A 25,272-nucleotide genomic window follows, 5' to 3' on the forward strand; every position below is an offset into this window, starting at 1 on the left:
AGCAAGGCTGGAGATGGTACGAAAGGCCAGCTTCCCCCAGCCATTAGGCCACGCGAGTTCAGGGCAGCAGGTGGCAGAGGGGGTCTGGAGGCCGCCTGCAGGGTGGCTTTGGGGCCCCCCCCCAGCACGGAGGGACTACCATGGCAGAGGGCAGGGCGGTGTCTGCTAATGATACCTGCCCAGACGCGGCTGGCAGTGTTGGCGGGAGGAGACCTGAGGGGACACTGGGCCGGGGCAGATGCGAGAAGGGGCTCCAAGCCCAGAAGCTGGACCATGCCAGGCTGAAACAAGGGGAGCCAGTGGAGCGGGGGAGATGACATGGTCAGGCCAGGAGCAAGGCTGGGTTTTGTGGAGGTTGGCGAGGCCCCAGGAGGAGGATGCAGCAGTCAAGTGTGGGACGTGGACAGGGAGCTTTGGCTCGCTGGGCCGAAAGAGACAGGCAGCCTTGCAGAAAGCAGAATTGCAACCAGGGCACCAGCCAGCCGCTGGGGTGAGCAAGACCCATCCTCTGCTGGCTGGCCATGCAGCATGAAGACAGGCTACCGGCCTCGCTAGCCAATGGGGCTGAGCCATTCTGGCAGGGCCCCTGAAGGAGGGCCAAGGGGGAGGAAAGGAACTAGTAAGGGCAGGCCAGAACTCAATTTGCTCATGTTATCCTGGGGATGTGTGTGCACAGAGGGGGGGCCTTCCTAAGAATAAACGCTCCCCGCTGGGGATGGGAGGTCAGTGAGAACCACTGCTGGCGCCAAAAGGCCCAGCGGGAAATCACTGTTGCAACCTGCATTCTCTTCCTCAGCTGCTGCCAGGGGAGGAGGGTCGGCGGGAGAAACACAGGCTACGACTGGACGTCCACATACTTCCAAAACAATTGTTGTATCTTTATTGACGTTCTGAATGCAATGACCTGTTTTTTACTCTTAAGGAAAATAAACATCTTTTAGAAACAGCTTGTTACACACAATCTTCAGTGTGAAGCAATATACTAATAAGTACACTAGTCTGAACATTTACAGTCTTCATATATATTATATATATGTATATGTATACATATATATACACTATATAATGAGGCAATATATAATACACACGATTTACCATTTTACAGTCATATGTACAAGATGCCACTAAAAATAGCCAGGATTTCAGGCAATGGTGCCAGGGACACAGTTTTTTTCCCATGGCCCGTGGCAAGCTTTTGAAACAACAGACATTTCTTGGCCAGCAAACATTGAGGGCGAGGTGAGTGGCGGTGAGATGGCGAGCCAAGCATGGCAGCATGAAACGCGCACAGCACTACCACCAGACAGGTTACAATGGGTGAATTGGCTTTGCTTGGGCATGGCCCTGGTTGAGGAGGGGTCCAGATTCTTGTCTGGCGCAATGCAGCAATTGCTTAGGCTGCAGGAGGGGGGTGGCGTTGCTCACATCCAACCACGTGTGATTCCAAGCCGAGTGTGATGTTAAACATCAATAATTTCTATATATATGTAAGTAGAACCTCAGCGTTACAAACGCAGCAGGAACGGAGGGTGTTCATAACTCTGAAATGTTCGTAACTCGGAACAAAACGGTCTGGTTGTTCCTTCCAGTGTTTACAACCGAACAGTGACTGAATAGAGCTTTGAAACTACTATGCAGAAGAAAAATGGCACTTTCCCTTTCGTTTTTGAGTAGTTTACATTTAACACAGCACTGCACTGGAGTTGCTTTTTTGTTTTGTTTGGTCTCAGCTGCTGCCTGATTGCGTACTTCCGGTTCCAAACGGGGTGGCTGGTTGCCTGGCCAGTTCATTACTCCGGCGTTCGTAACTCTGAGGTTCTACGGCAATTCGTTCTCAGACGGGCTCATTCCTTCTGGCGTACGTCAGCAAGGCCAAGATGCCATCCAACACACTCAGACAAATACCAACCCAAACTGCCTTTGACCCCTTTAAACTGTGCGTGCGGCTCTAGTTCGTGTCCCTACGTTTCTGACTTTCATGGATTTGATTTTGGAAATCTCCCGGTAAGTCGTCTCATTGGTGTCAATGGGCCAACACACCCAAGGGCTGGGAAGGTCTAGTTCTGCGCTAGTGGGCTGTTTCTGTCCCGTTCAGCCCACTCCATTTACTATCCCTCCAGCCTCTGTGATGGAGACAGCATTCCCGCAAGAACAAAGAATGGGCTGTGACATCATGGAGTGAATCAGCTAAGTGGCAAAGGGGCCAGGTCACGGTTACACAAGTGTCTCTGCAACCAGCAATGCTGGGGAATCAAAGATACGGGGCACCTGTATGCCCATGTAATGGGGCGGGGGAGTGTGTGCGCACAGGGGAAGGGGCTGGTAAATTCTTACAGGTCTAAATGGTTGCTGGCTGCTCACCGAGGGCGATTCTAACGAGGGGCGCTCGAAGGTCGCCTGGTTGGGCGTGTGCGAGTTCAGGACTCACTCGTTTTAAAAAAAAAAAGGACGGGAGCAAAGCTAGAACTGCTTCCAGCCCCAGCCGCCTCCAGCTGGAGCCCACTTAGCCAGCCCCGGGGGTCCCCAGCCCAGCAACGAGAGAGGACACTGCAGACCCCATCACCTCTCCCGCCACATGGGACTGTTTCTAAGAGCACACCAGCAGCTGTTTGGGCCAGCTCAGGCTAGAGCTGCTCAGCGACTGAACTGTCTGCTCTGCTGACAGCTCATCACAGGGCCCTTCACCCACCAGAACTCCCGCCAGCGCCGGGCCACAAGGGGTGGCTGTTGTGAAAAATGCTGGGGGGGGTCTGAGTGGCCCGGAAGTCCAGTTTTCAGCACATCGGAGAGATGGGAGCTTGGCCCTGGTGTGACCCACAGGGCAGGGTGCTGGGTGGGTGTAGGTGGCCTCTCAGCCACGTACCAAGCCAGGCCAGCCCTGCGGAGAGGGTGAGATCTGACAAATCCCTGCCCAGCAGGGTGACGAGGACTAGCACCAAAATCCACATCTGCTCCTTAAAACCCAGCTGCCAGCACCTTGGTCACTCTGTGGTTCCTGGTTATGACAAGGACGCACTCTTATCTAGCCCAAGCAGCGGGGAAAGGGCCACCCTAAAGCGCCCCAGCACACGTGGCGGGGGAGGACGGAGGGATTGGGACTCTTGCATGGCACACAGCAGCTGCAGGCAGCATTGGGTTCAGAGGGAAGGATGGCGTGCCGGGTTGCTGAAGCCAGCAGCCAGGGCAGGGTCCAGACTGGTCTAATGGAGAAGTATTGCTTGTCACTCCCTGCCCGAGCTGCTGCGGGTGCGTACAGGGCTCCCCCTAGAGCGGCACACCCCAGTACACAAGTCCCGTCCAGAGGCAGCGGGGGCAGGAGGGAGGCGCTGAAGGCCCAGAGACAACGCAGGAAGGTGGGGTTGAGATCATTCTAATGAGCCCCAACTCCCTTTTCCCGTCCAGAAACTCAGCCCAGCCTTCAGTGTGGCTGCAGCAGGGGAACCTCCAAGGGCCGAAACCGCGTTTCCGCCTCCCCATGCACACACCAACTTCCGCCCCCCCAGTGTCTCCCGCAGCAGCCTCTGCCAGTCGGCCCCCGCCTGCCCCCGCGCCCCACCCCCGGGGCTCGCGGCAGGGGACCGGGGCTGCAAATGAAAAACCAAACCAAAAGAGCAAAGTGTTGTTTCAAACATCAGGCCATTTTTTTTCTCATGTCGAGCACATATATACAGACAGACACCATGAGGTTTGCTGAAGGCAACATCTCAGATCAGATCAGAGTGAGATATGGAGGACTGGAAAGCTCTCATAGTCCAGCTGTTCCAGAGTAAGACAACATCGTCAGTAACCCTTTTACACTGTACTCCCACCCCACCCCACCCCAGCCCACCCCCACCCCACCCCACCCCTGTGCAGCTAATGTAGTTCTGAAACATAGTCTGTATTTGCCATGGGTTTTGTTATTTGCATCATCTGGGACCGGGTCAGAGAAGCCACCGTCCACGCGCCGCCTTCGTTCTCTGGTCAAGGGAGTCCCACCGCAGCAGGTATACCCAGAATCCACTTCAAGGGGAGGTGCTGAAAATGCTCCAGGCCGGGATTTACCTGGGGCCTTGTCCCAGGTGAAAGATGTTACTATCAGTGTCAGTTACAGGTCCTAAAGGGGAGAGGAGGAAAAACCTGGAACTGGATTTCTTTGCCCACTGGCTCCGGGGTAGAGTTCAGAGGGGGAAGGAGAAAAACGTGGAAATGCTTTTACGTGCCCACCTGGAATGGCTCTGGATAGAGTTCCAAGAAGACCCTGGAGCTAGATCTCCATGCCCATCCGGAATGGCTCTGGTAGCGTGTTGCGGGGAGCAGAAGGGTAGAAGTAGAACCTGGAACTGGCTTCCCACCTGGCCTGTATTCTGGGTGCTCCCCCGTCCCAGGGAAACACTATTGCACGGGGGAATGGACGCAGATGGGTACATTCTGCACTTTCGGCCTTGCCTTTCCCTGTGGGGTCTTGTCGTTGGCAGCCACCGGTGAGACAAGCACCAAGGAGCCTCTGCGGTGACCTGGGCCTGGCGGCGGGGCGACTTCCCGGCAGATGGATTATAACGGCTGCCTCTGCAAAAGAAGCCAAACAGGTTAATGGATCGGCAGCCGAAAGGTTAACTTGCTGCTCTGGGGGGCCCAGCCGCGCCAAGGAGGAGGGGGAATGGTGTCGCTTTCCGGCTGACCTGGCTGAATCCCAGGCCTGGCTTTGCCAGCACGCGGGGAACAGTGTGGCATGAGGCAGCCAGAGGTGGCTATTGACAGCTCGAGGACTCCCTGGGTGCACCCTGCCCCTGGCACTGCTCACCTGCGCCGGGCACAGAGCAAAATAACAGCACTCTGCAGCCCATCAGCTCGACAGACAGAACAGCCACCACCGGGGGGCAGCAAGACCCATCTCTCAGCAACCTGCCCTCTGGCTTGTCCCTTTGGATTCAGTGCCACGCTAGCCATCTGCTGGCTTGCGGGTATCCTGCCCTCCCCAACCTCCCTTTCCCTTCAGAGTCTTCCAAAGAAAGGGACACGTGCATCTCCCCCTGCTGCTGTCCTGTCCTTCCCACGCTGGGACAGGTGTCCTCTTCGCCACTGGTCCTGAACCAGAGGAACTGCCTTGCACGGCCTGTCCCTCCAGCCTCAGCTATACACTCTGCAACTTCAGTTTAACAAATCCGCTAGCGGGAGCCCATTCGTCTACGGGGTGCTGTGCATTCCCCCCAGGGCCACAGCCCCTGGCTTCCCTCCCTGGGCATCAGCAAGGCACGTGGGTGCCCAGAGCAGCTACCAGACCCATCTGTACATTTCTTCCTACTCATCAGACCAGCTGGTGATGACTTGCCCGGTCTTGTCCTGACTGGCTTACAAATGAGAGCTGGGCCTGGCCCAACCTGCTGCCCCCCCGATTCAAACACTCAACCCGCAAGCTGTGGGCATGTTCCCAGTCTGGATCCTGGTTGCGCAGCCCTGACCTCCAGTCTAATTGCCTGTAATAAGGTGCACATGCTGTAGCTGGGGAAAGAGAGAGGCAGGAAGTGCTTTTACCGCTGATTACATTACCGGGCCCCTGGTCAGCATTTGGAAACGAGCTCCTGAGGGAAGACAAAGCCCTTTAGTCCCAGCCCGTCTCCTGTTGCTGTGTGGGGAGGTGGTGGCAGCAGCAGTGACATTCCCCCCCCACCCCGCCCCCGCCCCAGTGCCCACCTCTTCCCCTCCAACGCTCCCGCTTCAACCTCACTTTGTTCCCTGCCTGCTTACGCCAGGCAGAACGCCAACAGGCGCAAACAGCTCAGGCCGCCGGCGGAGCAGGAATCTAGAGGCAGCTTGATGCGGTTTCTCTGGGAGCTGGAAGGGAAATCAGGGGGTGCGTTTCCCCAGGAGGGCAACAGACGTCTGGGACGAGTTGCCAGAGGCTGAAGCCAACAGAGCAGGATAAATAGGCGTCGGAGGGAGCTGAGATTTGGGGGCAGGAGAGGTTGGTGATACGGCCAGAGTGCAGAGGTGGCTTGGAGGCCAGGCGGGATAGGCAGGCCGTTGGGTTTGATTCCTGCTCCATAGGGCTGGCCACGAGCTCAGCCCCTGGGCTGGGAGGGCGGCCGCAGGGCTACCCTAGCCAGCCCCTGCTCCCCTCAGCCTGCTGGGATGGGAGCTGTGCAAGGGAACATACAGAATCGCAGGGGCTGTGGCCAGGGAAGCCAGGAGGAGAGGACAGATTCCTGGGTGGGGGGCTCTGGGCTCACCTTATGTTTGGGACATTTCAGAGAGAAGTTCTCTTCAGTTAATAAGCAACCTGCGAATGGAAAGGAGAGCCCTACTTTAGAGGGTGCAGATGAGGCAGCCGTGTGTCCCCCCCCAGCCTCCCACGACCACCGACTCCCACCCACCATTAGCCCGGGGGCTGAGTTCTCTGAGCGGGAGGCAGTGGTGGAGCTGTGAAGCCTTCTCCCTACCCCTGCTGATTTCCCCTTTCTCACAGGCATTGTCCTGCAGTGGAGAGGACCGAATGGGACTCACTCTAGTGTCCATAACTGCTCCTCCTCCAGCAGCCAGAGGGGCCGCTCCTGGCTGATGGGAAGCCCGGCTTACATCAGCCAAGCCCAGCAGGGGCTGTGCCAGGCCCCCCACAGCTCACCAGGACTCCTCAGCCTGGACCTGCAGCACCCACAGAGCTGTGCCTCAGCTCCTCAGCTTGGACCTACTCTTGAAGCCCTGGAACCGGGCTCTGCTCTGTTCCCCCAGTCCCGCCATTGCCCCTCGGCCCCAAGCTCGGGTCTCTCCTGCCAGCCGCACTTCGCTGCGCTAAATGAGCAATGAGGTTTCATGTGGCCACGTTTCTGCCAAAGGGCTGAGCTGAGACTGGCCAAACTTATTCCCCTGGTGGCTTGAGCGCGATTTGACGCAGGCTGTCCAGAGGGTCGAGTCTGGGGAGATCTTGCTCGGTGGAGATGGTCCCGCCCCATCCCAGCCTGGCACATGTGCCTGGGTGACTGCTGGGGGAGCTGGCGCTAGCTGGGAACAGGGCTGGCAGCTCTTCCAGGCCTCTCCTCTCTGCGGGAAAGCTACCAGTACCAGTGGATGTCTCCGAGGCTGACAGTACCGCAGTGCATGCTGTAAAAGAGGCTGGGGCTGCTCACAGCCTCCTCCAGCTCGACAGCTCCCCGCCAGGAGGACGGGACACAGAGACACAGGGGATGGGGAATAACACTTGTGGCTGCTTTGATTTGAAAGCGCTTTCCCAACACCAGGCCCCACCCTGGGTCTCCTGCAGAGATCTACAGGGCTGACTCTGGCCCCTTTACCTTAACTGCTTACTGCCCACAACATCTCTGTGCGGCGGGGTCCTGACCCCCATGGATGAACTGAGACACCGCATGTGGCCGGGACTCAACCCAGTCCCCCAGGGAGCGGATGGCAGGGATGGGATCAGAAGTGCCCCCCTCAGCCCAGCACCCCACACTGCTCTTTTCCTTTCACTCTCACCCTTCATTCCTTCTTGCCTTTCTCACCCTGCCTTTCTGAGTGAGGCTCCAAGACTGGCCGTGGCAAAGTGCCCGCAGCGCCACGCTGAAATTAAGACTGTGTCAGTTTTTTTTGACTGCCACATACATACCGTCCCATCTCTCTGGTGCCCGTGCATGGCAAACTGACACTTGGTGGTAACAAAATCGATTGCAGGGGCATGCAGACAATAACACCCTTGGTCCTGGCCTATTAAAAAGGCTTTTCCCTTCTCTGGAGCCTTCCTGATAGAGATCACCAGTAACTCTGGCACCGAGAATGAATGGGAGGTACCATTACACCCTTTCACAAAGGGGGAAGCTAAAACCCAGTGAGATTGAGTAACTTGCCCAAGGACATACAACATATCTACGGCGGAGGCAGAAGGAGAATGCAGGAGACCTGACTCCCAGCCCCCTTGTTCTAACCACATAGTGCCACCCTGTGAACGATCAAGAACATGATATAATACAAACTAACTAGACCAGCTGTGGTTCCTGTGAAGGGGGGACTAGGCCTGGAATAGGAGGCGCGCTGGTCAGAATTGGTGGTGCATTGATGACCGGCTGAGGGAACTCAGAGGCGGAGGGCCAGGTCTGAAGTGCATTGGGGAGCACACACAAAGCTGGGTGCAATGCGCTCGTGCCTCTCGTTTATGAACCCCCAAATCACATGGAGCATTAACACTCAGAAAGGGCGTCTCCGAGCCAGCCAAAATGGAGGCTTATTCCCCATCTTGTACGACTCTCCGCATGCATGGGACTCGGGAATCGCGCCAGGAGCAACCAAACGCTGGGGAGCAGGAAGTTGAGGTCCTTCAAGCCCTCTTGACCCAAATCCCTCCTCTCCTAAACAAGCCTTACCTGTGTCGATGGCACATGCGTAATGATAGGTTTGGGCACATCCCTTGTGGCAGCACCCAATGGTTGCTCCTGCTTGTTGGCAACTAGAGCATCTCTTTAAATCCACCAGTGGGGCAGGGGGAAAAAGAGAGAGAGAATCCAGTGAGGTCCAGCAAAGTAAATCCCAGATACAGCAACTAGCTAGTCCCCTGGCAGCCATGGAACGGCCAGGAAAAGCTGGCAGTTTCACATCCCCACCAAGTTCAGATTTACCCCATTCATTCCTCAGCCCCACAAAGCCTGGTTGAGTCCTAATAGCTTTACCAAACTCATTCACTTCGCCATGACGGTGAGGTGTAACTCTTACTTCTACTAGGGATTTGGCAACAGAGCATGCTTCCATTGCTCCCACTGTCCCTGGGATAGCACTGCTGCCTCTTTTCCACCCACTCCAGTTCAAGAATTCTGTCCCAGTTACCACAACCACTAACTGGTGAGCCTGTGGAATGGACACAGCCTTTAACCTGTCCTCTCCAAGGCCTACCACTGGGTTTTGTTAACCACCCCATTTCCGTTGACCGTACCCAGAATTGCAGACCAAAGAACACGGTAACCAGACCCAAATTTGAAAGCTCAGAGGCTGTGGCAACCATTTATGTTCTAAAAGGGCATTAGCCCGATGGGGTGGGGCTAATGCAACCCAACTGTGTGTCAGGGGAGGCAACTCCTCTTATTGCGGTGGGACAAAACACTCTTCCGATGACTGCCCAATGAACTTGCTTGATGTAGAACAACAGTCAAAATACTCTGCCCTCCTGGTGCCTTCCACCAGAGGATCTCAAAGTGGTTCCCAAATATTCATTAATCCTCACAACCCCCTTGTGGGCTAGGTAAGTGTCATCCTCTCCCTTTTACAGAGGCACCCACAGGTGGAGTGACCTGCCCAAGGCTGCCCAGTGAGTCAGGGACAGAGCTGGGTCTAGAATCCCAGCTCTTCATGTGCTCCAGTCTCCAGCTCGCCCTGTGCTGCGTGCGAAATGTATATGGATTTGGGTGTCGTCCTCTTTCTGAACCATTCTGGGAACACGAGCTGTCCCTTACAAGGCCTGGTACAACTCGGAGTCTGTGTATGCTACACAGCGTGAAACGGCAGTGCTGGAGAACACCCAGCCAGGGACCTGCAGGTGGAAGGGTCAGGAGAGAGAGGGCACCTTGCACTGTGCAACCTGCAGAGGCCCAGAGGGAAGGGTGCAAGTGGAGCTGAGCCCAGAAGGGGAAGATTAAAACCCTGGAACTGCGGGGAATTGACTGTTTGGATCCACCCTCCTCATGCTAACTGATACCAGTTCCTAGCCATGACATGGGGTTCACTGCATTAGCATATCCTCGGGCCATATCTGCTCACTCACGCCAGCCTGCTCTACAGCAGATCTTGAGAGCAGAATTGGCCCTTTGCCTCTCCCCCGTCCTGGGACTCAGCAATTCCAAGGTACATCGCTTACAACAGTACAAGTGCGAGGTGCAGGTGAATGAGGATCCAAGATGAGGAACGGCTGAGCAATTTCTACAGACCCACCCCTTTAGGGACTTTGCAGCTGGGGATAGAGGGCGAATGGATGTTTAAAATGTTCCAACCCTGATTAGTTCATAAAGCTATTTAAATAACAGTAATGACATGCTGTAAAAACACAGCAGAACGCCATATAACACGCCATTATCTGCACCCAGCGATACCTCTCTACTCTCTGAGGGCCAGATCCTCGGCTGTCATCAATCAGGTTAGCTTCGCTGAAGTCAATGGAGCTATGCCGAGTGACACCAGCTGAGGATCTGGCCCTGATTGGCTCTCCTTTGCCCGGCAGGTTCTGATGATGAATTATTACCAGTTCAGTGTCCCCACTGCTGAGCATGGTGCTTCAGAGACATAGAAGAGGGCACAGAAGAGATCCCTGCCCGGAGAAGCTAATAATCACTTTTTGAGCTTGTCTATTCTGCTTGTGAAACGGTGTGTATACGAATGAGGAGACGCACTTAGGTACAGCTGTAAATGCGCCAGACAGCGTAAATGGCCCAGGCTAAGGGACATTGTAAGAACAATCCACTGTGGCATATCCACTGACAGCCTCAAACTACTTGGTGTTTTGGTAAAACCATGGATTTACAGACTTTCAGCTGAACAAGGGCCAGTATGATCCTCTAATCTGACCTCCTGCATAGCCCAGACCAGACAACGTCACCCACTATCCCCTGCATCCAATTTTGGCGGAGCTAGAGAGGTGGTTTTTTTAAAAGAAAAACAACAAGTATTGATTGACGGGCTTGGAGCAGCCATCACATCGGCAATGGAGAAGCCATCACATTCCCTAGGTAAACTGTCCCAGTGGTTAATTACCCCTGCGTTTTATTTGCACTAGATCCTTTTGGCACAGAAAAGGAAAGGGGTAGAAGTGAAGGAAGAAGGGTCCTTTTGCCCCCTACTCTGCCCGTCACTGTGGAATCTGGCCAGGCAGCTTCTGTTTCTTCATCCCATTTCCCCTTCCCCTTCCGTCCCTGTTCCTAGCTGGCATTGCACCTCTGAGACGCAAGCCAAGCTGGTTGCAGTAAAGATGGAACAGTTTCCTTCCAGCAGATCTCAGAGTCCCCACGGGTGGTGGATCTCCACAATTTTATGGGAGCACAGAGGGTCACCTTCCCACACAAAGAAAGTTTAATTTAAGGCCAAAATAGGCACCTTGGGTGGGATTTTCAAAGGAGCACGTGTCTCACCGAAAGTCAATGGGACTTGTGCAAACACATCACTTGGGTGCTTTGGAGAATCTCGCCCCCCGTTTTCAGCTTCTGCCCGGGCCTGAGGCGTGGTTACAGGATACCTGTCGCCACACAAACCCCATCTACGCCAGTGCATTATTTTTAATTTCCTGGGAGCAACATTTCTTAAGACAATTGGCAGGTTTTCATTGTTGCTCCTCAGGCTTTTTATTAACGCACGGTTACGCCTTGTTGTCTAACTGTACCTGGGTGCTGCTGCTTACTGTGGGTGCAACACCACAGGAACCGCATGGGGGGCAAGGGATGGGTGGCATGGGACACTGTTCTGCCGCCCATCGCCCTTCCACACCTCGCTATGCCCCTGGGGCACAGCGGGTATGTAACCAGAGCAGTGGAGGCTGGTGAGGTGAAGGTGAACATGCGAAGGTGCCATTTGGAGCCAGCCGACAGCAGCACGTAAGGATCACGTGTCTGACTCAAAACGAGGTAGGTATTGGCTCTTCCTAATAAGACTCGGCTGGTGAATGTTTAAATCCCCTTTTCCCTCCATCTTCCTCTTCTATTTATTAACACTGTGGGAAGTCTGGGGACGCCAAGGAAAGCCCAATACAGGGCCAAACCCTGCAGTCGTTACCCAGGCTGACTTCCCACTGGAGTTGGCAGGATGTGGCCCCAAATGAATACTAAAGAGATACGGCTGCTCATTAATTGGCGTTCCGGTTTCCAATGGCTTCCCACCAGAGGGCACGTGGCATTTCGCTGGTGAAAAGGGCCCTGCATTTCGCTGGTGAAAAGGGCCCTATGGGGGTTTTTAATTGCCCTATTTGAAAGTCGGCTGTGTTCTGTTGGGACGGCTAGAGAACGGGCTCTATTCGGGAAGAGCATCAAATGCCCAGAAGAACAGCAACACGTCATGGGGCTCAGTGCAGGGATAACCGGGTGAAAAAGCTCTGGCTGCGAGATACAGGTGATCTAATGGTCCCATCTGGCCGTAACATTCTATGAGCCCCGACAGGGTCCCGCTAGCCTTCAGTCCAATACCAGAAAGGGCACTACCTGTTTGCTCCTGCATTCAAACGGGGGGCACCCAGAGCAGGGGCATTTAGGAGGACGCCCTGCCTAGACGGGGCGCTAGCTATCCCGAGGGCCTAATCGTGTCAGGTGCAGTGCACCCTTTGCTCCAGCTGAGGGGGCTCGACACCTTGCAGGATACAACTGCGAGGCGCCCGGGGTTGGAAATCTGAGCCTGCCTCTCAGGCAGCCCCATGCGCACTGGAATTCCTTTCCTAGGATGGCCTCCGAAAGGGCTACACCTCGACTCCCCCTGCCAGTGACTGCAAAGAATGTGGTTAGACTTGTTTGGAGGATACGATCCTTATGTCTTATGGCAAGGCTCCCCCCCACCCAGCCCCAAACACAATCACAGCTGTGGGGTTGACATGCCCTCTCTAATCTGGGCGATCCCGGACTTTTGCTAACGGGAGGCGGGTGTGTAGGGCTGGTGAGTGGGTGTGCACGTTCCAAATGGCCCTTTAGCCTAAGGAGAGGCTCTTACCACTTCAGCAGCCACCTTTATCGCCTCCTGTAGCCCATACAGCTTCCCTGCAACCAGGTAAACCCCAGCGGTCCATATAGCACAGGCTTCGTGAACCCAGTGCTCCTGCGTGTCTCCCACCGGCTCCTGAGACGGGGACTCGGCTTTGTTGCACTCATGCCGTCTGGGCTTCTCTGCCGCCTCCTCTCCCTCTGTCCTCTCATCACAGCAGTAACAGCTTTGTAGTTTCCTAAACATCCCCCTGGAACTCGACCGGAGAGCGCTCTGTTTCGCTGAGTCAGCAGCACTGTCCAGCCTTGGCGGCTTCCCACTGATTGTACTCGTTGTACAATTATTATCTGTCGTTTTGAGCGTTCTCTCTGCCGGCGAAGGCACGGGAGCCTCTTCGCTCGGCCCCTCCACTTTAATCTTGTCTTTCAGCCTCGATTTCTTTTTCGGCAGGCAGTGCTCCGGGTAATACGGCCCACAGAGATCCCCCAGGTCTTTGTAATTGGCTGGGTTCCGGCAGAGGCAGCAGACCAGACAGGCTGCGTTGAGGGCCTTGGACACCACTGGGCCCAGGTGCATTGTGGAAGATAAAGGCAGCGCCGCTTTGGGCTGCAGGGAGGCCCCGCCGGGAAGCAGGGCCTGGGCCGAGGACGAAGGCTGCTGCTCCTTGTGGAGCCTGGCCTCCTCCCCGGCTGAGTTGATGACGGTGCAGGTGGTGGTGAACTCGTTGCGCTTCTCCACCCGCACGTAGGGGGAGAAGGGCGGCGCTCGGCTGTCCGTCCGCAGCCGCTTGCACGAGATGTACTTGAGCCTGATTTCGGGCTCCGCGGGGTTAAGCAGCGGGGCCTGCTGCTGCCGCTTCGCCCTGCTTTTACACCTGGCGGCCACGTTCTTGGCCTTGCTGCGGGTGTGCCGTTTCCTTTGTCTCTTGGAGTAGCCATTGTAGCTGGAGTGGTTCGCTCGCTGCTTCTGCACCCGGGTTTGGGTCTGGGAGCTTCTCCCCTCAGGGGGTTCATTCTTGGCCAAGTCTTTGTCCTCGGTCTTCGGCTTCTTCCCGTCCCGTTGTCCGTCTTCCCCGTTCCCCAGCGCGTCCCCCGCGCCTGCCCGCTCTCTGGCCGTCAGGAGCAGAGCAGGGGCGAGATGCGCCCGCCTATCCAAGGGGTTTTTGGCCACGCTGAAGGCTGCTGCTTTCCCTTTTCGGTTCCTCTTCTTGGGCAGCAGGCTGATGCTCTTCGCAGCCATGCTGCTGCCGTTGTGCTGCGCTGTCTCGGGAGATGAATAGGCCTCACCCTTGAAACAGTCAGAGGACAGTTTCTTACTGTTCATTAGTTTTCCTTTTAAGGGTCTGTTGTTCGAATTTCTGCATAATTGCTCTGCTACTGAAGCGGCAGGAGCCTTTTGTGCCATGCCCTGGTTTAATGGCCCCGCTTCTCCCACCGCTGGGGTTACACTTGCATTCTTTAAGGCCCGCTCCTTCTCCGCGCCGGCAGGGCTCAGAGGATTACTGTGTGCAGTAGCGGCGGCCGTTTTGCATGCAAACTTCTTTAAATTCGGCGAGGTGATCTTCTGCACAATGGCCTCCAGCTTCAGGCCCCTGCCTTTCCTCGGGGGCAGCACTTTTGTCTTCATGGCCCCCTGAAATGCGGCCCGAGAGGTGATTTTAATACAGACGTTGGGGGGTTCTTTAGCTGGAGGGGGCGTCAAGGCTGCTTCGCAGGAGCTCTTTGTGGGCAGTTTAGCTCTCGCCTTTTTGGTTGACGGCATCCTTTTAAAGAGATTGGGGGAGGCTTCGGGCTTCTCCTCTTTTGCGCTGCTGCTGCTGCTCCTTAAAACTAAATTTCTCTTTTTGGTAGGGATAGGGGACACGAAGGTTGATTTTCTCTTCAGCGAATGCAGCGGCCGCTCAGACAGTTTGCTGCCCGTTCCAGGCCCGGATTTGGAGAGTTTCATTCTTTTGCCCACCTTCCCTTCTTTGTGTGGCCCCCCTGGGGGTGTGATCTTGAAGGTGGGGGGTAGATGGTTGTTTGAAAGGAGCTTCTTGGGTGTTTTACAGTTTTTGAGCCTGACATCTGCAGTCCTCTTCTCCCTTCTCCTTTTCGTGTAGACCTCCTGTGTCTTGGTCCTAGACCGCAGGATCATGGATCTCTGGTCCTTCACCTCTGCGTCTTGGGGCTCTAGGCCTTTAGCCTTTTGGCCAATAAAGTCCTCGTTCTGCACCAAGTTTGGGACCAGGAGAGAAGTGGGTTCACTGGGATTTTGAACAACTTTTGGGGCCGGTCTTCCGGTGCGTTTCCTGGCTTTGAAAGCCACTCTCTGCTTCATGCCACAAACTGGTTTCTTCCCTAACTTTTCTTGATGGGCCAACACCTTCAGTCCTTCCAGTGGGGCTGGCGTCCTGGGCTCACTCAAGGCAGTGAAAGAGCGGGTACACATCCGAGCTGGCAAGCCTTCAGTTGGAAACCTAGGAGTCTGGCCATGGGCATTTTTGCTTGTTGTTTCCATCTGGCCATCTGGCCCTACACGTGTGTTGGCCACCATGCCAGCTGCCTGGATGTCTTTGAACGGGCTTGGTACTGGTTTGCTGGATTCCTCTCCTTCTGACAACCTGGAATGGACCCTCTTGCTGCGAAGAGTCTTGCCCCTCGAGATCGACTCTGATTTTGCCAGCAAATTTTCTGGTAGTATTTGCTTCTTTACCTTAACAGACAAGGTCGTTTCAGTCTCTGTCTTCTCCTGGAGGACGCTTTCACCTACCGTTGTGTCCTCCTCAGGTTTTATGTGAGGCAGAGAAGATTCAAACCAACTTTTCACCTTGGTTTCAGTGCCAACTGCTGGGCCCAAGAGGATAACAGACTGTCCAGACAAACGAGAGGAGGGAGCTGAATCTTCTTTCTCCACTGTGCTTACAGTTTCTTCTGCTGATACCGGCACATCCTTGGAGGAGAGCACCGCAGCATTCTCAGGAGGTTTAGGTGGGGATGTATCGTAGATCACAGACTTCTGCTCTGAACTAGCCAGCTCACACAGAGATGAATATTCTTCTGGTTCCAAATCAGACTCCTTCAGATCTGGAGATGATATCATCGGGATTTCGCTGAAGTCCCCACCTGAACAGCAGTGCCTGGTATCCTCCAGCCACCTCTCACTATCTGCTTTGGTGGCCTCATCATACGTCAAAGTGTCTTCCTCCCCCATCTGCTGCTGGCTGAAGTCCTCGGCTTGTTCATTCTTGGCTGATTGTTCACCGTCACATATATCCATGCAGCAGACATTTTTTTTCTCTTTGCAAGACCCAGCCAATTTGCTGTGGAACAAACCCTTGGAAAGATCTGATGATTGTAGACATGGCCCAAGCTCCTTCCACCTCAGGCATGATTCACTGATGCTTTCATCTGGCCAGTCAAAATGCTCCATGGTGTTTTCGGAACCCACTGAGTTGGCCGTGGTGTTTGAATAGCAGCTGTAACTGGCGGCCTCAGAACTGGAAGTAGCAGCTGGGATACTGGGTTTGGAATTATACGCCAGGGAACTGGTGACTTTAAGAGCATTCTTTGTTTCAGTTGTTGTAAACTCCACTTGGGCATTCTCATAAACCTCTTCGCTGAAATCCTTACTGTTGTTTCCCCCAGAGGCTTTGTTTAATTTCAGGGGTTCGGGGTGGGTACCCGAGTCACCTTGGTTGGACCATGTGCTCTTAACCATTGAGTCCAGACCTGTTCTGTGATTTTCTACATGGAAGGGGGATTTTGCAGGGTCTTTGTTTAAAGCGGGGGAGTTGGCCCAGGCTTTGTCTGCCTTCTCGTTGATAGCGTCCTGTAGCACAATGATTTCGGAAGCCAGCTCCTCCTGAGACAGCGCACTCAGGAGCAGCCTTGGGCACTCCCTTTCATTGGTCATGTACTTGGTGAATGTTTCCAAGGGCAGGTTAGCATGAATACTCTGGAAAGAATCATCGGACTTCGTGGACATGTCGTCTGGAGAAGTCACCGAGCAGGTAGAGACCGACTCGGGCTTGGCCTTGGAGTTGCTGTTGACCCTTGCTGGACTGCGGCTTTGACTGCAATAAAGGAAATTTCTCTCTAGTTGATCTTCAGACCCGCTCAGATAATCGGCATCCTGAGCTTCAGCATGTACTGACTGAGGGGTGCTAAGGGGGTCCGATAGGGGGGTGCCTACCTGCTCGGCAGAGTACGTGCTGCTCTCTGGACTACAGTGTTGGCCTTTGAGCTGTTCTGGGGTCCTAGGAGGGTTTTTGATGCCTTTTTTCTGGGGCACTGCTGATTTTGAAAGGAGAAGCTGCTGGACAGTGTTGGAAATATTCTCGACTTGCGAGGTGAGCGCAGTTAGACTTTGCAAACTGAGATCGGACAGGAGGTTTTCAGGGATCTTCTCCTTCTGCAAGTTTTTGCAGTTCCCGGACTGAGCATCTGGACTCGTCCCATCTGTTGGAGAAGGATTCAATAAAGGCATGAAATGGCTGTGGTCAGTGATGCCGGCAGCGAAAGACCCTGTGCTGAGAGATTGCTGGCTGTATTGGAAATTCTCCAGGTTTGGCATCAGAGGAGATGGAGTGGAGCTATAGGATGGAGACCTACCAACAGAACGAGCTGGAGAATGACTTGAGCTAGGACTAAATGTCTGGTAATATTGCTCTGGCGTCCTCACAGGAGCATCAGTCTGGCAATAGGTCTGGCCTGGCTGGTTATAATGTTGGTACTTTGCTAGGTTTTGATAGTGAAGCGTTTCCTGGGCATGATGCCTTCCTTGCAAGGGCGGCTGTTGTTGTTGTTGCTGCTGCTGGTCGTAGCTAATTCGGTTTGCCTGATAGCCATGCAGGTTCTGTACTCGCTGCCCAGATGCCAGGTTCGCAGCACCTCCAAGAGGCCGCTCGTGCTGTTGGCTGGAGGGCGCGATGCAGCTTTTATACGAGTGAGCTGCCTGGCTCCCTCCTGGGACGGAGGAGTACGTCGAAGAGGCTGGGAACTGGGACTGGGAGTGCTGGGTGAAGTGGCCGGTCTGGGAAAAGGACATGGGTGAGGAGACGTCATTTTGGATCTTCTGCCTTTGCAGCTTGGGATATGTCAAGGCAGGTGGCTGCGGCTGCTGCGGCAGGTGCAAGGAGTGAGTTCGGAACGGAAGCTGAGCCGTTTGCTCGTGGTACTGCCTGCTGCCGGCGGGAGCCGGGCTCTTTTTCATCAAGTTTTCCTCATACTTCGCCACTCCTCCGGCTAAGGATTGCTGCTGAGCTCCCCAGGTCTGCAGGCTCTCCTCCCCAGAATAGCGGGCCGGGTACGGGCTGTTCTCTTGGACTGCGTAATTCGAAAAGGCCGGCCGGCCTTGCAGCTGCTGGCCAGGCAATTGCTTATTTCCCCTGTGATATTTCTCCGCGGCGCTGTTCTCGTACCCTGGGTAAGGCAGCTGCTGCTGACTGTAGTACTCCTTCGCCACCAGCCTCTGACGCTCGCAGTTCGGCCCTGCCTGACTTTGATGCCTGTAATTCTCCAGGCGTGATGTATCTTGTGAAGTCTGCTGGTAGTTCTGCTGGTTGCCATGGAAACCACACCTTTCTCGAAAGGACTGCATGGCTGGGGCTTGTTATCTGTGAAGAGAGAGAGAGCGAGAGAGAGGAGAGGATTCAAATGAAGCATTTTCTTTTACCTTGGGTTTGGGAAGGAGGGGTGGGGGCATTATTTTGTTGTTTGTTTAAAAGCCGGTGCGAGACTTCGGAGATTTGTGCCTGTATTGCGGCTGTTGTTTTGCAGTGCAGGCCTCCCGACTGTGCGCTACAGTCAAACCTCCCCCGTCCCCCCGCCTTTAAAGGAAAACAAAACAACAGCAAAACAAAAATCCCAATGACGATTCCTTTCCCCCCTTCTCTCTCCCTTACCAGCTGCAGTCTATTGACACCCTCTGGTTCAGGAACACTGAGCCCATCCTGCCAGCCCCAGCATCCCTGTGGGCTCAGATCTGCCAAGGACGGCAACCAATGCAGGCGGCGTCTGGATGGGGCTTGAATGGTGTGAGGTTGCTCAGTGTTTCACGCACCTGTTTTCCCATCCCTCTCTGCCCCTCGAGTGCTGGCAATCACTTAGCAAAACGATCCTCCCTCCTTTCCCCCCACACCCTCCCTTGGGATTTCAGGATCCTGTAATCCGGTTACAATGCCTCGTTTTTTTAAAAAATTATTAATCATTATTGTTGTGTTATTATTTGACCTATCAGCACTGAGGACAGAAACACAGGCTCTGCTATGGAAAGTCATTTCAACTTCCTGGTTCTGCTTCTCTGCCCCCCCCCCCCCCCAATCAATAACCTCCTCAATTGGTGTGATACCATCTGGAATCTGTCTGCCCCTTGAAGCAGACGTCTATCAGAAGAGCAGCGAGGCACAGCCATCATAAAACGTCCCTGGTTCCTATCCCCAATTCTGTTAGGAAAGGGGCAGTGCCTGCCTCATGTCTTCCATCTTCTAGGTAGATAAACGGATAACGTGTGGTGAACAAGACAATGCATGCTAACGAAAGGATAAAGGTACATCCGCGTGGACATTAAGGGCCCGATCCTGTGAGGTGCACAGAGGGGGTGTAGCAAGGAGCAGGCCCCACCAGCGTCTTTCTAGCTTGCTTTCACTGGAGGGGCCCGGGGTGAGGATTTACTGCTGGCTCATCTGCACCTTGTGCAGCACCAGAGTTTACCGAATAGCGCGAGTGGTGCGTAAAATCCCCTTGGTAAGGGATACCGCTGCCTCTCCCATCCCAAACCACCCTCACAGCTTCCTCTATTGCCTGTCGCTGGGGCCAGGCGCAGGTATATTCCCACACTGGAAATCACACGATCTATCCACATTAGAGAAGGGTTCTGGTCATGCAGGTTTCCTTCTGACTCCTTCCAGGGGGAGCTACTAAAGGCCGTGGGATGTGACCAGAGAGGTCCCTCTAAGGGGATGCGGTCACAGCACAGTTAACCCAGGCTCTTACCTGGGATTTTAGACCTAAACCCCTACCATCCACACACCATCTGACCTGGGTTTGGAGGTGCTTTAAAGCCGGGCTGCCTGACATGGCTGGAGGTACAGGGAGAGCGCAGGCTCTGGTTTAACTCGGGCTGAAACACACCCACTTTGCAGCGAGGATGTATGCGAGAGCTTGATAGTCCTCCAATGCCTTCGCACAATTCCCCTCCAAGGAGGGGACCAGTTCTCCCACAACTGACGGCATGGATTGGGAAAGAATCCTGGAGCGTCTCAGCACAAAGAACCGGGGATAAGCCCCAGACACACACATGGGCGAGTGCAGAGAAGGCGCAGGGGACGCTCACACCACCCAGGCTAGACGAACCCGGGGCCAATTACCTGGGCTAACTGCGCTGTAAAGACATTTCCTACAACAGGTGAGAAAGGCCTGCAGAACGAGCTCTGACCCCAGAGATGAGAGGAGGAGGAGACGGAAAGAATGAGGAATGCCTCAGCTGTGTGAAAATGGGGAGTCCTCCACGTGAGTTAGAAGGGTTGGTCTGACTCCCCTGGGAAGCACAAAAGGGAGGAGACACCTGGGGGGGACCCACTTGATTGCTCTAACAGTGAGGCAGCATCCCCATTCTTGTTGATTGACTGGCCCTAAACACAAGCACCGTGAATGCTTGGGGGGGGGGGGGGGGGGCCCATATCCTGGCCAGCCAGCCTGCTTTCCCCACCAGGAGTGGTGACAGAAGGGGCCAGTGCCCCATCCTAGGAGCTGGGGTGGGGCACACCGAAAGGCCAGCCCAGGTTGCTCTTCATACCGCTCCCATTCTCTGAGGAGCACTCTCTCTCTCTCCCTTCTGTCCTCTCTCTGTGTTTATTAAGGAAATGACTTTAACACGGGGAACGGCCTCTCGCCCGAGTTCCCCACTTCGATTCCGGCTCTGGTTGGTGCATCTAACACATTACACCAGACACCTGCTGAGAGAGTCAAACCAGAGCTGTGCTCAGAGGCGGGATTTTTTTCTCTCTCTGTTTTTTGACACGGGTGTCTCTCTCTCGGTGCAGATCTGAGCCGTCATCTGCTCCTTTCTCTAAAGACTTCATGCTGGCTGTTAAAAACAAGCCACCCCCACACCAACCCACACGCACCCCCCCCCAACACATGCAAAACACATGCACACGCATTAAAACATGTGCATGCATGCACCCCCCCCACATGCAGTCAGACATGCATGCATGCACCCAGGCACACAATTTCATTCCAGTCTCCTAACAAGCACGGATACAAATCCCCATCACAACGGCCCCTGCAGCACGTAGCCCATGAAACAAGGTTACCCCCTCCCCTTTGCACCTTCTCCAGCACAACCATAAAATCCCCACATTCCGTGCGGCCCCATCCAGGGAAGGTTGCGCCCCCCTCGTTCCGTTGCATCGGGCGGCATATTTACGAGGCCAGAATGTGCCAAACTCTGCCTAGCTCTAAATGAAGCTGCCTGCACCTTTGTCTGTTGAGCCTTGTCTATCTGCACAAATTACATTTCTGCTTTTATTAGTCCCAGATTGCTCTCATTTCCTGCTGAGTGTCCTGTGGATATCATTAACATTTCAGCACCTTTTATTTATTTATTTTGAAAACCAAAGCCTCTGAAAGACATGACCAAAAAACGCTATTAAAAGCTACTAAGAAAGGTGGCATTGCTAATTTCCCCTTGCCGTCACCCTTCCCCAGCACCCCGTTATTCCACTCCCCCTCCCACTGAATGGAATGCTGGCTCCGCTTAATTGAGCTCTTCTGTATTACAGCTGGATTTCCCAATGTGCACAAGCAGCTGGATGCGGTTAAAGCATATATCTCGGAGAAAAGACAATTCGATTAAAATACTGTGACCCTTGTGCTAAAGTCACCGGACGCAGAAATCGTGGCTTAACATTCCCCTGTCCCACCAAAGGGGCTGGGGGGAAGGAATCGGGGAACAAAAGAACACAAATGAAAGAGAGGCCCTGGGGACACGAGGGGCAGGGAGAAAACGAAAGGGTGGAAAGGGCCCAAAAGCTACACAAGGAAGTCGGTTTGAAAAATGAAAGCAGCTTGAAAAAACACTGGGCTGTTGCTTTAATGGAAGACTCCTTCCTTTCTCTTTGATTATTAATTATTATTACTTTTCCAAAGAGCCCAGGCAACGCCAGGCTGAGATAATGACACCGTTTGGCTGTGGGGGAAAGAGGGACGTGACATTAGCACAGAGAGAGGGGAATGAACCGGGGGAGATGGTGAGGGAAGGATCCAATTAGAATCAAAGTGGGTTTGGGTCACGGTCACATTTCCACTGAACCGATCCTCCGCTGGAAATGCACCAGGCTGCATGAGGACCCTCGTGTGAGGGATGCTACCTCTCCGGATTTGTCCCTTACCCACCAACCTCCAAAAGCAACAGTCTGTGAAGCCCCTGGAGCCAGCGAGGAAAGAGAAGGCCTGAAGCAGCCTAGCAGTGGGAACTGATTAGCAATGGGGAGAATGTGCGACAGCAGCCACCTCCCGACAATAGCTCCTCCAACAATTGATGGCCCTGACTATCTGTGCTTCCCAGACTATAGGCTCCCCTCTCCCAGCCCCACACATTGGCCAACACTGAGCATTAAGGGCCCAATCTATCTCTGATGTAACTCCTTGGATTTCCAGGGGGACCCCTAATTCCGCTGATACTCACACCGTAGTATTAGGCCCTGTTTGGATTATGCAACGCCTTGGTGGCACAACTGGGTTGAAACCCGCTTTAGTTCCGCAGTGTAGACAGGGCCGAGTTTTGCTACAGATGCTAAGCTAAAACCTCGCTTTCAAAACCTGGTTATAAACTCACCTGGGCCCATCCACTCCGGCTGTGCAAACCACATGATCATGCAGGTCAGCCACACAGCCAAAATCAGCGAAGCGCGGTTGTTTCGCCTGTTAGCCAGGCCCTTCAAGACAGTGCAGCAGCATGCAGCATTCCAGGTCAGCGTGCCCTGCTGCATAACAGCCGGGGAGAGGGTTGTGTCAGGGTGACACAAATACCCTACGGCTTCATGCCATAAAGCGTCTTCCCTCACTCTCCCCTGGACTGAAAGAATCTGAATGCAGAGATAAGCAACAGCAGGGGGGAGAGGCGGATTCAGAGTTATGGGCAAGGGAGAAAGCTGCTTTCAGAGGAGACCTGAAAAGCGAAAGAGTCAATGAGGCCGAGATGATAAAAGGGGGCTGTTGCAGAGACTGTGCGAGGGGACAGGGAGGAGGCTGTGCTGTACGCTGGCTACAGCAAAACCACAGAAGGTTTTAAAAACAAGGCCGATGAGCTGGTTCAGGTCAATGGGACTTTCGCCCCCACTTCAGCAGGAGCAGGATTTAGCCCAAGGGAAGCAAGGCAAATAAAATCGACAGAAGCCGTGGGCCAAAGCCGTGGGCGGATTTCCTCCTGAGTACATCTTAGGGGGAGCCCATCAGCACAAGGAAAACACCCACACAACCCAGGCTATTCCCCCTGGATCCTCTGCTAGGCTTGTTACACACAAGGCTGCATTCTGCTCTCTGTTACCTGGGTCAAATCCAGAATTCCTCCCCCCAAGCCCAATTCTGCTCCCAGTGAGTCCGGTGTAAATCCAGAGGAGCTCTGTTTGAATGAGTTCAGTGCTCTAGATTTATGCAGTACTGAGCACAGAGTTTGGCCCATTTCCTTTGCTCCCACGGGCTGGGGATCCTGACCTGGGACGCTCCGGATCAGATCCATTCCCACAGTCCGCACTGGCTCAGGCGCGTCAGACATTCCATCCCCCGGCACCTCAGCCCCCACGGCTCCAGAGCAGCGAGACCTTGGCAGTATGCAGTTGCCATGGGGACAACCTCTTATCTGACCAGTGGTTCGGACAATCACACTGTGCAGTGCAGGAGATGCTATTCAGCTGCCTAGAGCCCCTCCCCCACACCGATCTGACCGTGGGAGTCTCACAGAGGGAGAGCCCCCAGAAAGTATATTTCACAGCCATGGGAAAACCGCGATCACTGTGGAGGGGAACATTATTTGCCCGTGATTTTTACCCGACTCCTCTGAAAAGAAGTCAGTGGAGATGAAAATGCTGGAAAAACCTTTGCAGAAATCTATGTTGTTAAAAATAATATATAAATATTGCTTTCCTGGACTGATCGAAGAGACCAAAAGTGCATCAATAACGTACAAAAGCTTTGCCCTTCACAACCCCTCTCAGACAGGGGAATGTTGTTACCTCCCATTTTACAGGTGGGGAAACTGAGGCACATATTAGGCCCTGGAGGGGATGTAGGTAGCTTCCTGCAACACTCACCAGCAAGCCCCTTTGATGAGGCAATCTTTCCTCAGCTGCAAGGAGGGATGGTGTGGCAGGGGAGCTTTTGAGGGCAACGCTCACAGAGTAAGCTGGGAAGGATGTTGCGATGGGCAGATAATGGAGGACATGGCTGGAGAACAGAGCCTGTGAAAGTAGCTCTGCTTCATCTTGGAAGGGGTAAGGGAGAGGGGAGAGAGTCAGCTGCTCTAGTAACGATCCCGCTGAAAAAAGGAGATCCATAAATACAATCCGTTTACTACAGCGGCGGACCCTATAGAAACTGTTAACACCGTGAGTCTTACAGACGTTGAAAATGATTACTTGTGCCTCAGAGCTCCTGTACATCTCCCTGTTCTGCCCCGGTCAGATGGCGTCTGCGCTTGTTGGATTGGTCCCAGTCTCTCTCTTTAGAGAGTTGCGTGCAAGGGCAGCTGAATATTCCTGCTCATGAATATTAAGGAGCAGGCAAGACTGGCATGATAAGCAGTGAGGAGGGGAACTCCTCATGTCCACCTGAAGCACCAGTGCCCTGCGTAAGCTGACCAAGAGTGACCCTCAGTGCCCCAGTTAAGATGTGATTTTATTCTTCATGTTAGCTCAAATCAAGGCCTTGCCCTTCCACAGGCTGGCCATCCTGTTACAAAGAGCTACCTGGAGAGACTACATGACTGACACACGGATACAGGAGCCCTATGGAGTCCCCATTGTCATTCTGGAGAACAAACTCCTGGCAGTGTGTATCTCTTCTCTGCGGCCGCTGGAAAGAGAGACCTGGAGACAAGTTTCGGTCAGATCACATGTGAAATGTGTTTACTGTACTCCCTCGCTCTCTTTTACCCCCCAAACTGTGCACACAAATTCAGCACTGCTAATGATCCCTGGTCAGGAGGGCTGGCCCAGCAAGCAGAAGGAGCAGAGCTGCAGGTGCTTTTAGGATGGGTTGTCACAGCTTTGCACGGGCTCAGGACTGGGACAGCTGGCCATGCCTCAGGTCGGGCTTGAAGTGCATGGTGGGCAGGCCTGTGCGGGAGTGTCTGGCTGCATCTGCTGGCCAGGCTTGAAGAGCACTGGCAGAGCTGTTTGGGAGAAGAGGGGAAACATGCACAGGACTTGCTCCCCAGCTAGCTGTCCCCCGAACAAACACTAAACAGGAATTCACTTTCCTCACTCCCACCCCACAGAAGGAGGCAGATGAAGGGTCTGACCCTACGAAGCACTGCCATCAGCAGGACTGGAGGGTGCTCAGCCCCACCCAGGAGAGGCACAGCAGCCTGCAGGATTGGTTCTGAAATGCAGTTCCCAGCATCCCTGCTACCCACAACAGAGCCAGCCCCTCCTTCCCTTCCAAGAGG

General features: G+C 54.2%; 1 protein-coding gene across 3 annotated transcripts in view; it reads right to left on the bottom strand.

The window, feature by feature from the left end:
• Window positions 1–854: 854 nt before the first annotated feature.
• RAI1 (retinoic acid induced 1) overlaps window positions 855–25,272 on the bottom strand; it is a 136,902-nt gene continuing 112,484 nt past the window's right edge. For 2 of the 3 annotated variants that reach the window (XM_043523381.1, XM_007062745.4), the window contains 4 exons: window positions 12,634–18,220; window positions 8,331–8,424; window positions 6,210–6,259; window positions 855–4,548 (listed from right to left, as the gene is read on the bottom strand). In XM_043523381.1, coding sequence (XP_043379316.1) covers window positions 4,534–4,548; window positions 6,210–6,259; window positions 8,331–8,424; window positions 12,634–18,204 — 5,730 coding nt within the window. In that variant the 5' untranslated portion in view covers window positions 18,205–18,220 and the 3' untranslated portion in view covers window positions 855–4,533. The remainder of the gene's footprint in view (window positions 4,549–6,209; window positions 6,260–8,330; window positions 8,425–12,633; window positions 18,221–25,272) is intronic. The other variant, XR_006284141.1, reaches the window with a different exon arrangement.

The sequence above is a fragment of the Chelonia mydas genome, chromosome 10, assembly GCF_015237465.2.
Source record: "Chelonia mydas isolate rCheMyd1 chromosome 10, rCheMyd1.pri.v2, whole genome shotgun sequence".
NCBI classification, from domain to species: domain Eukaryota; kingdom Metazoa; phylum Chordata; order Testudines; family Cheloniidae; genus Chelonia; species Chelonia mydas.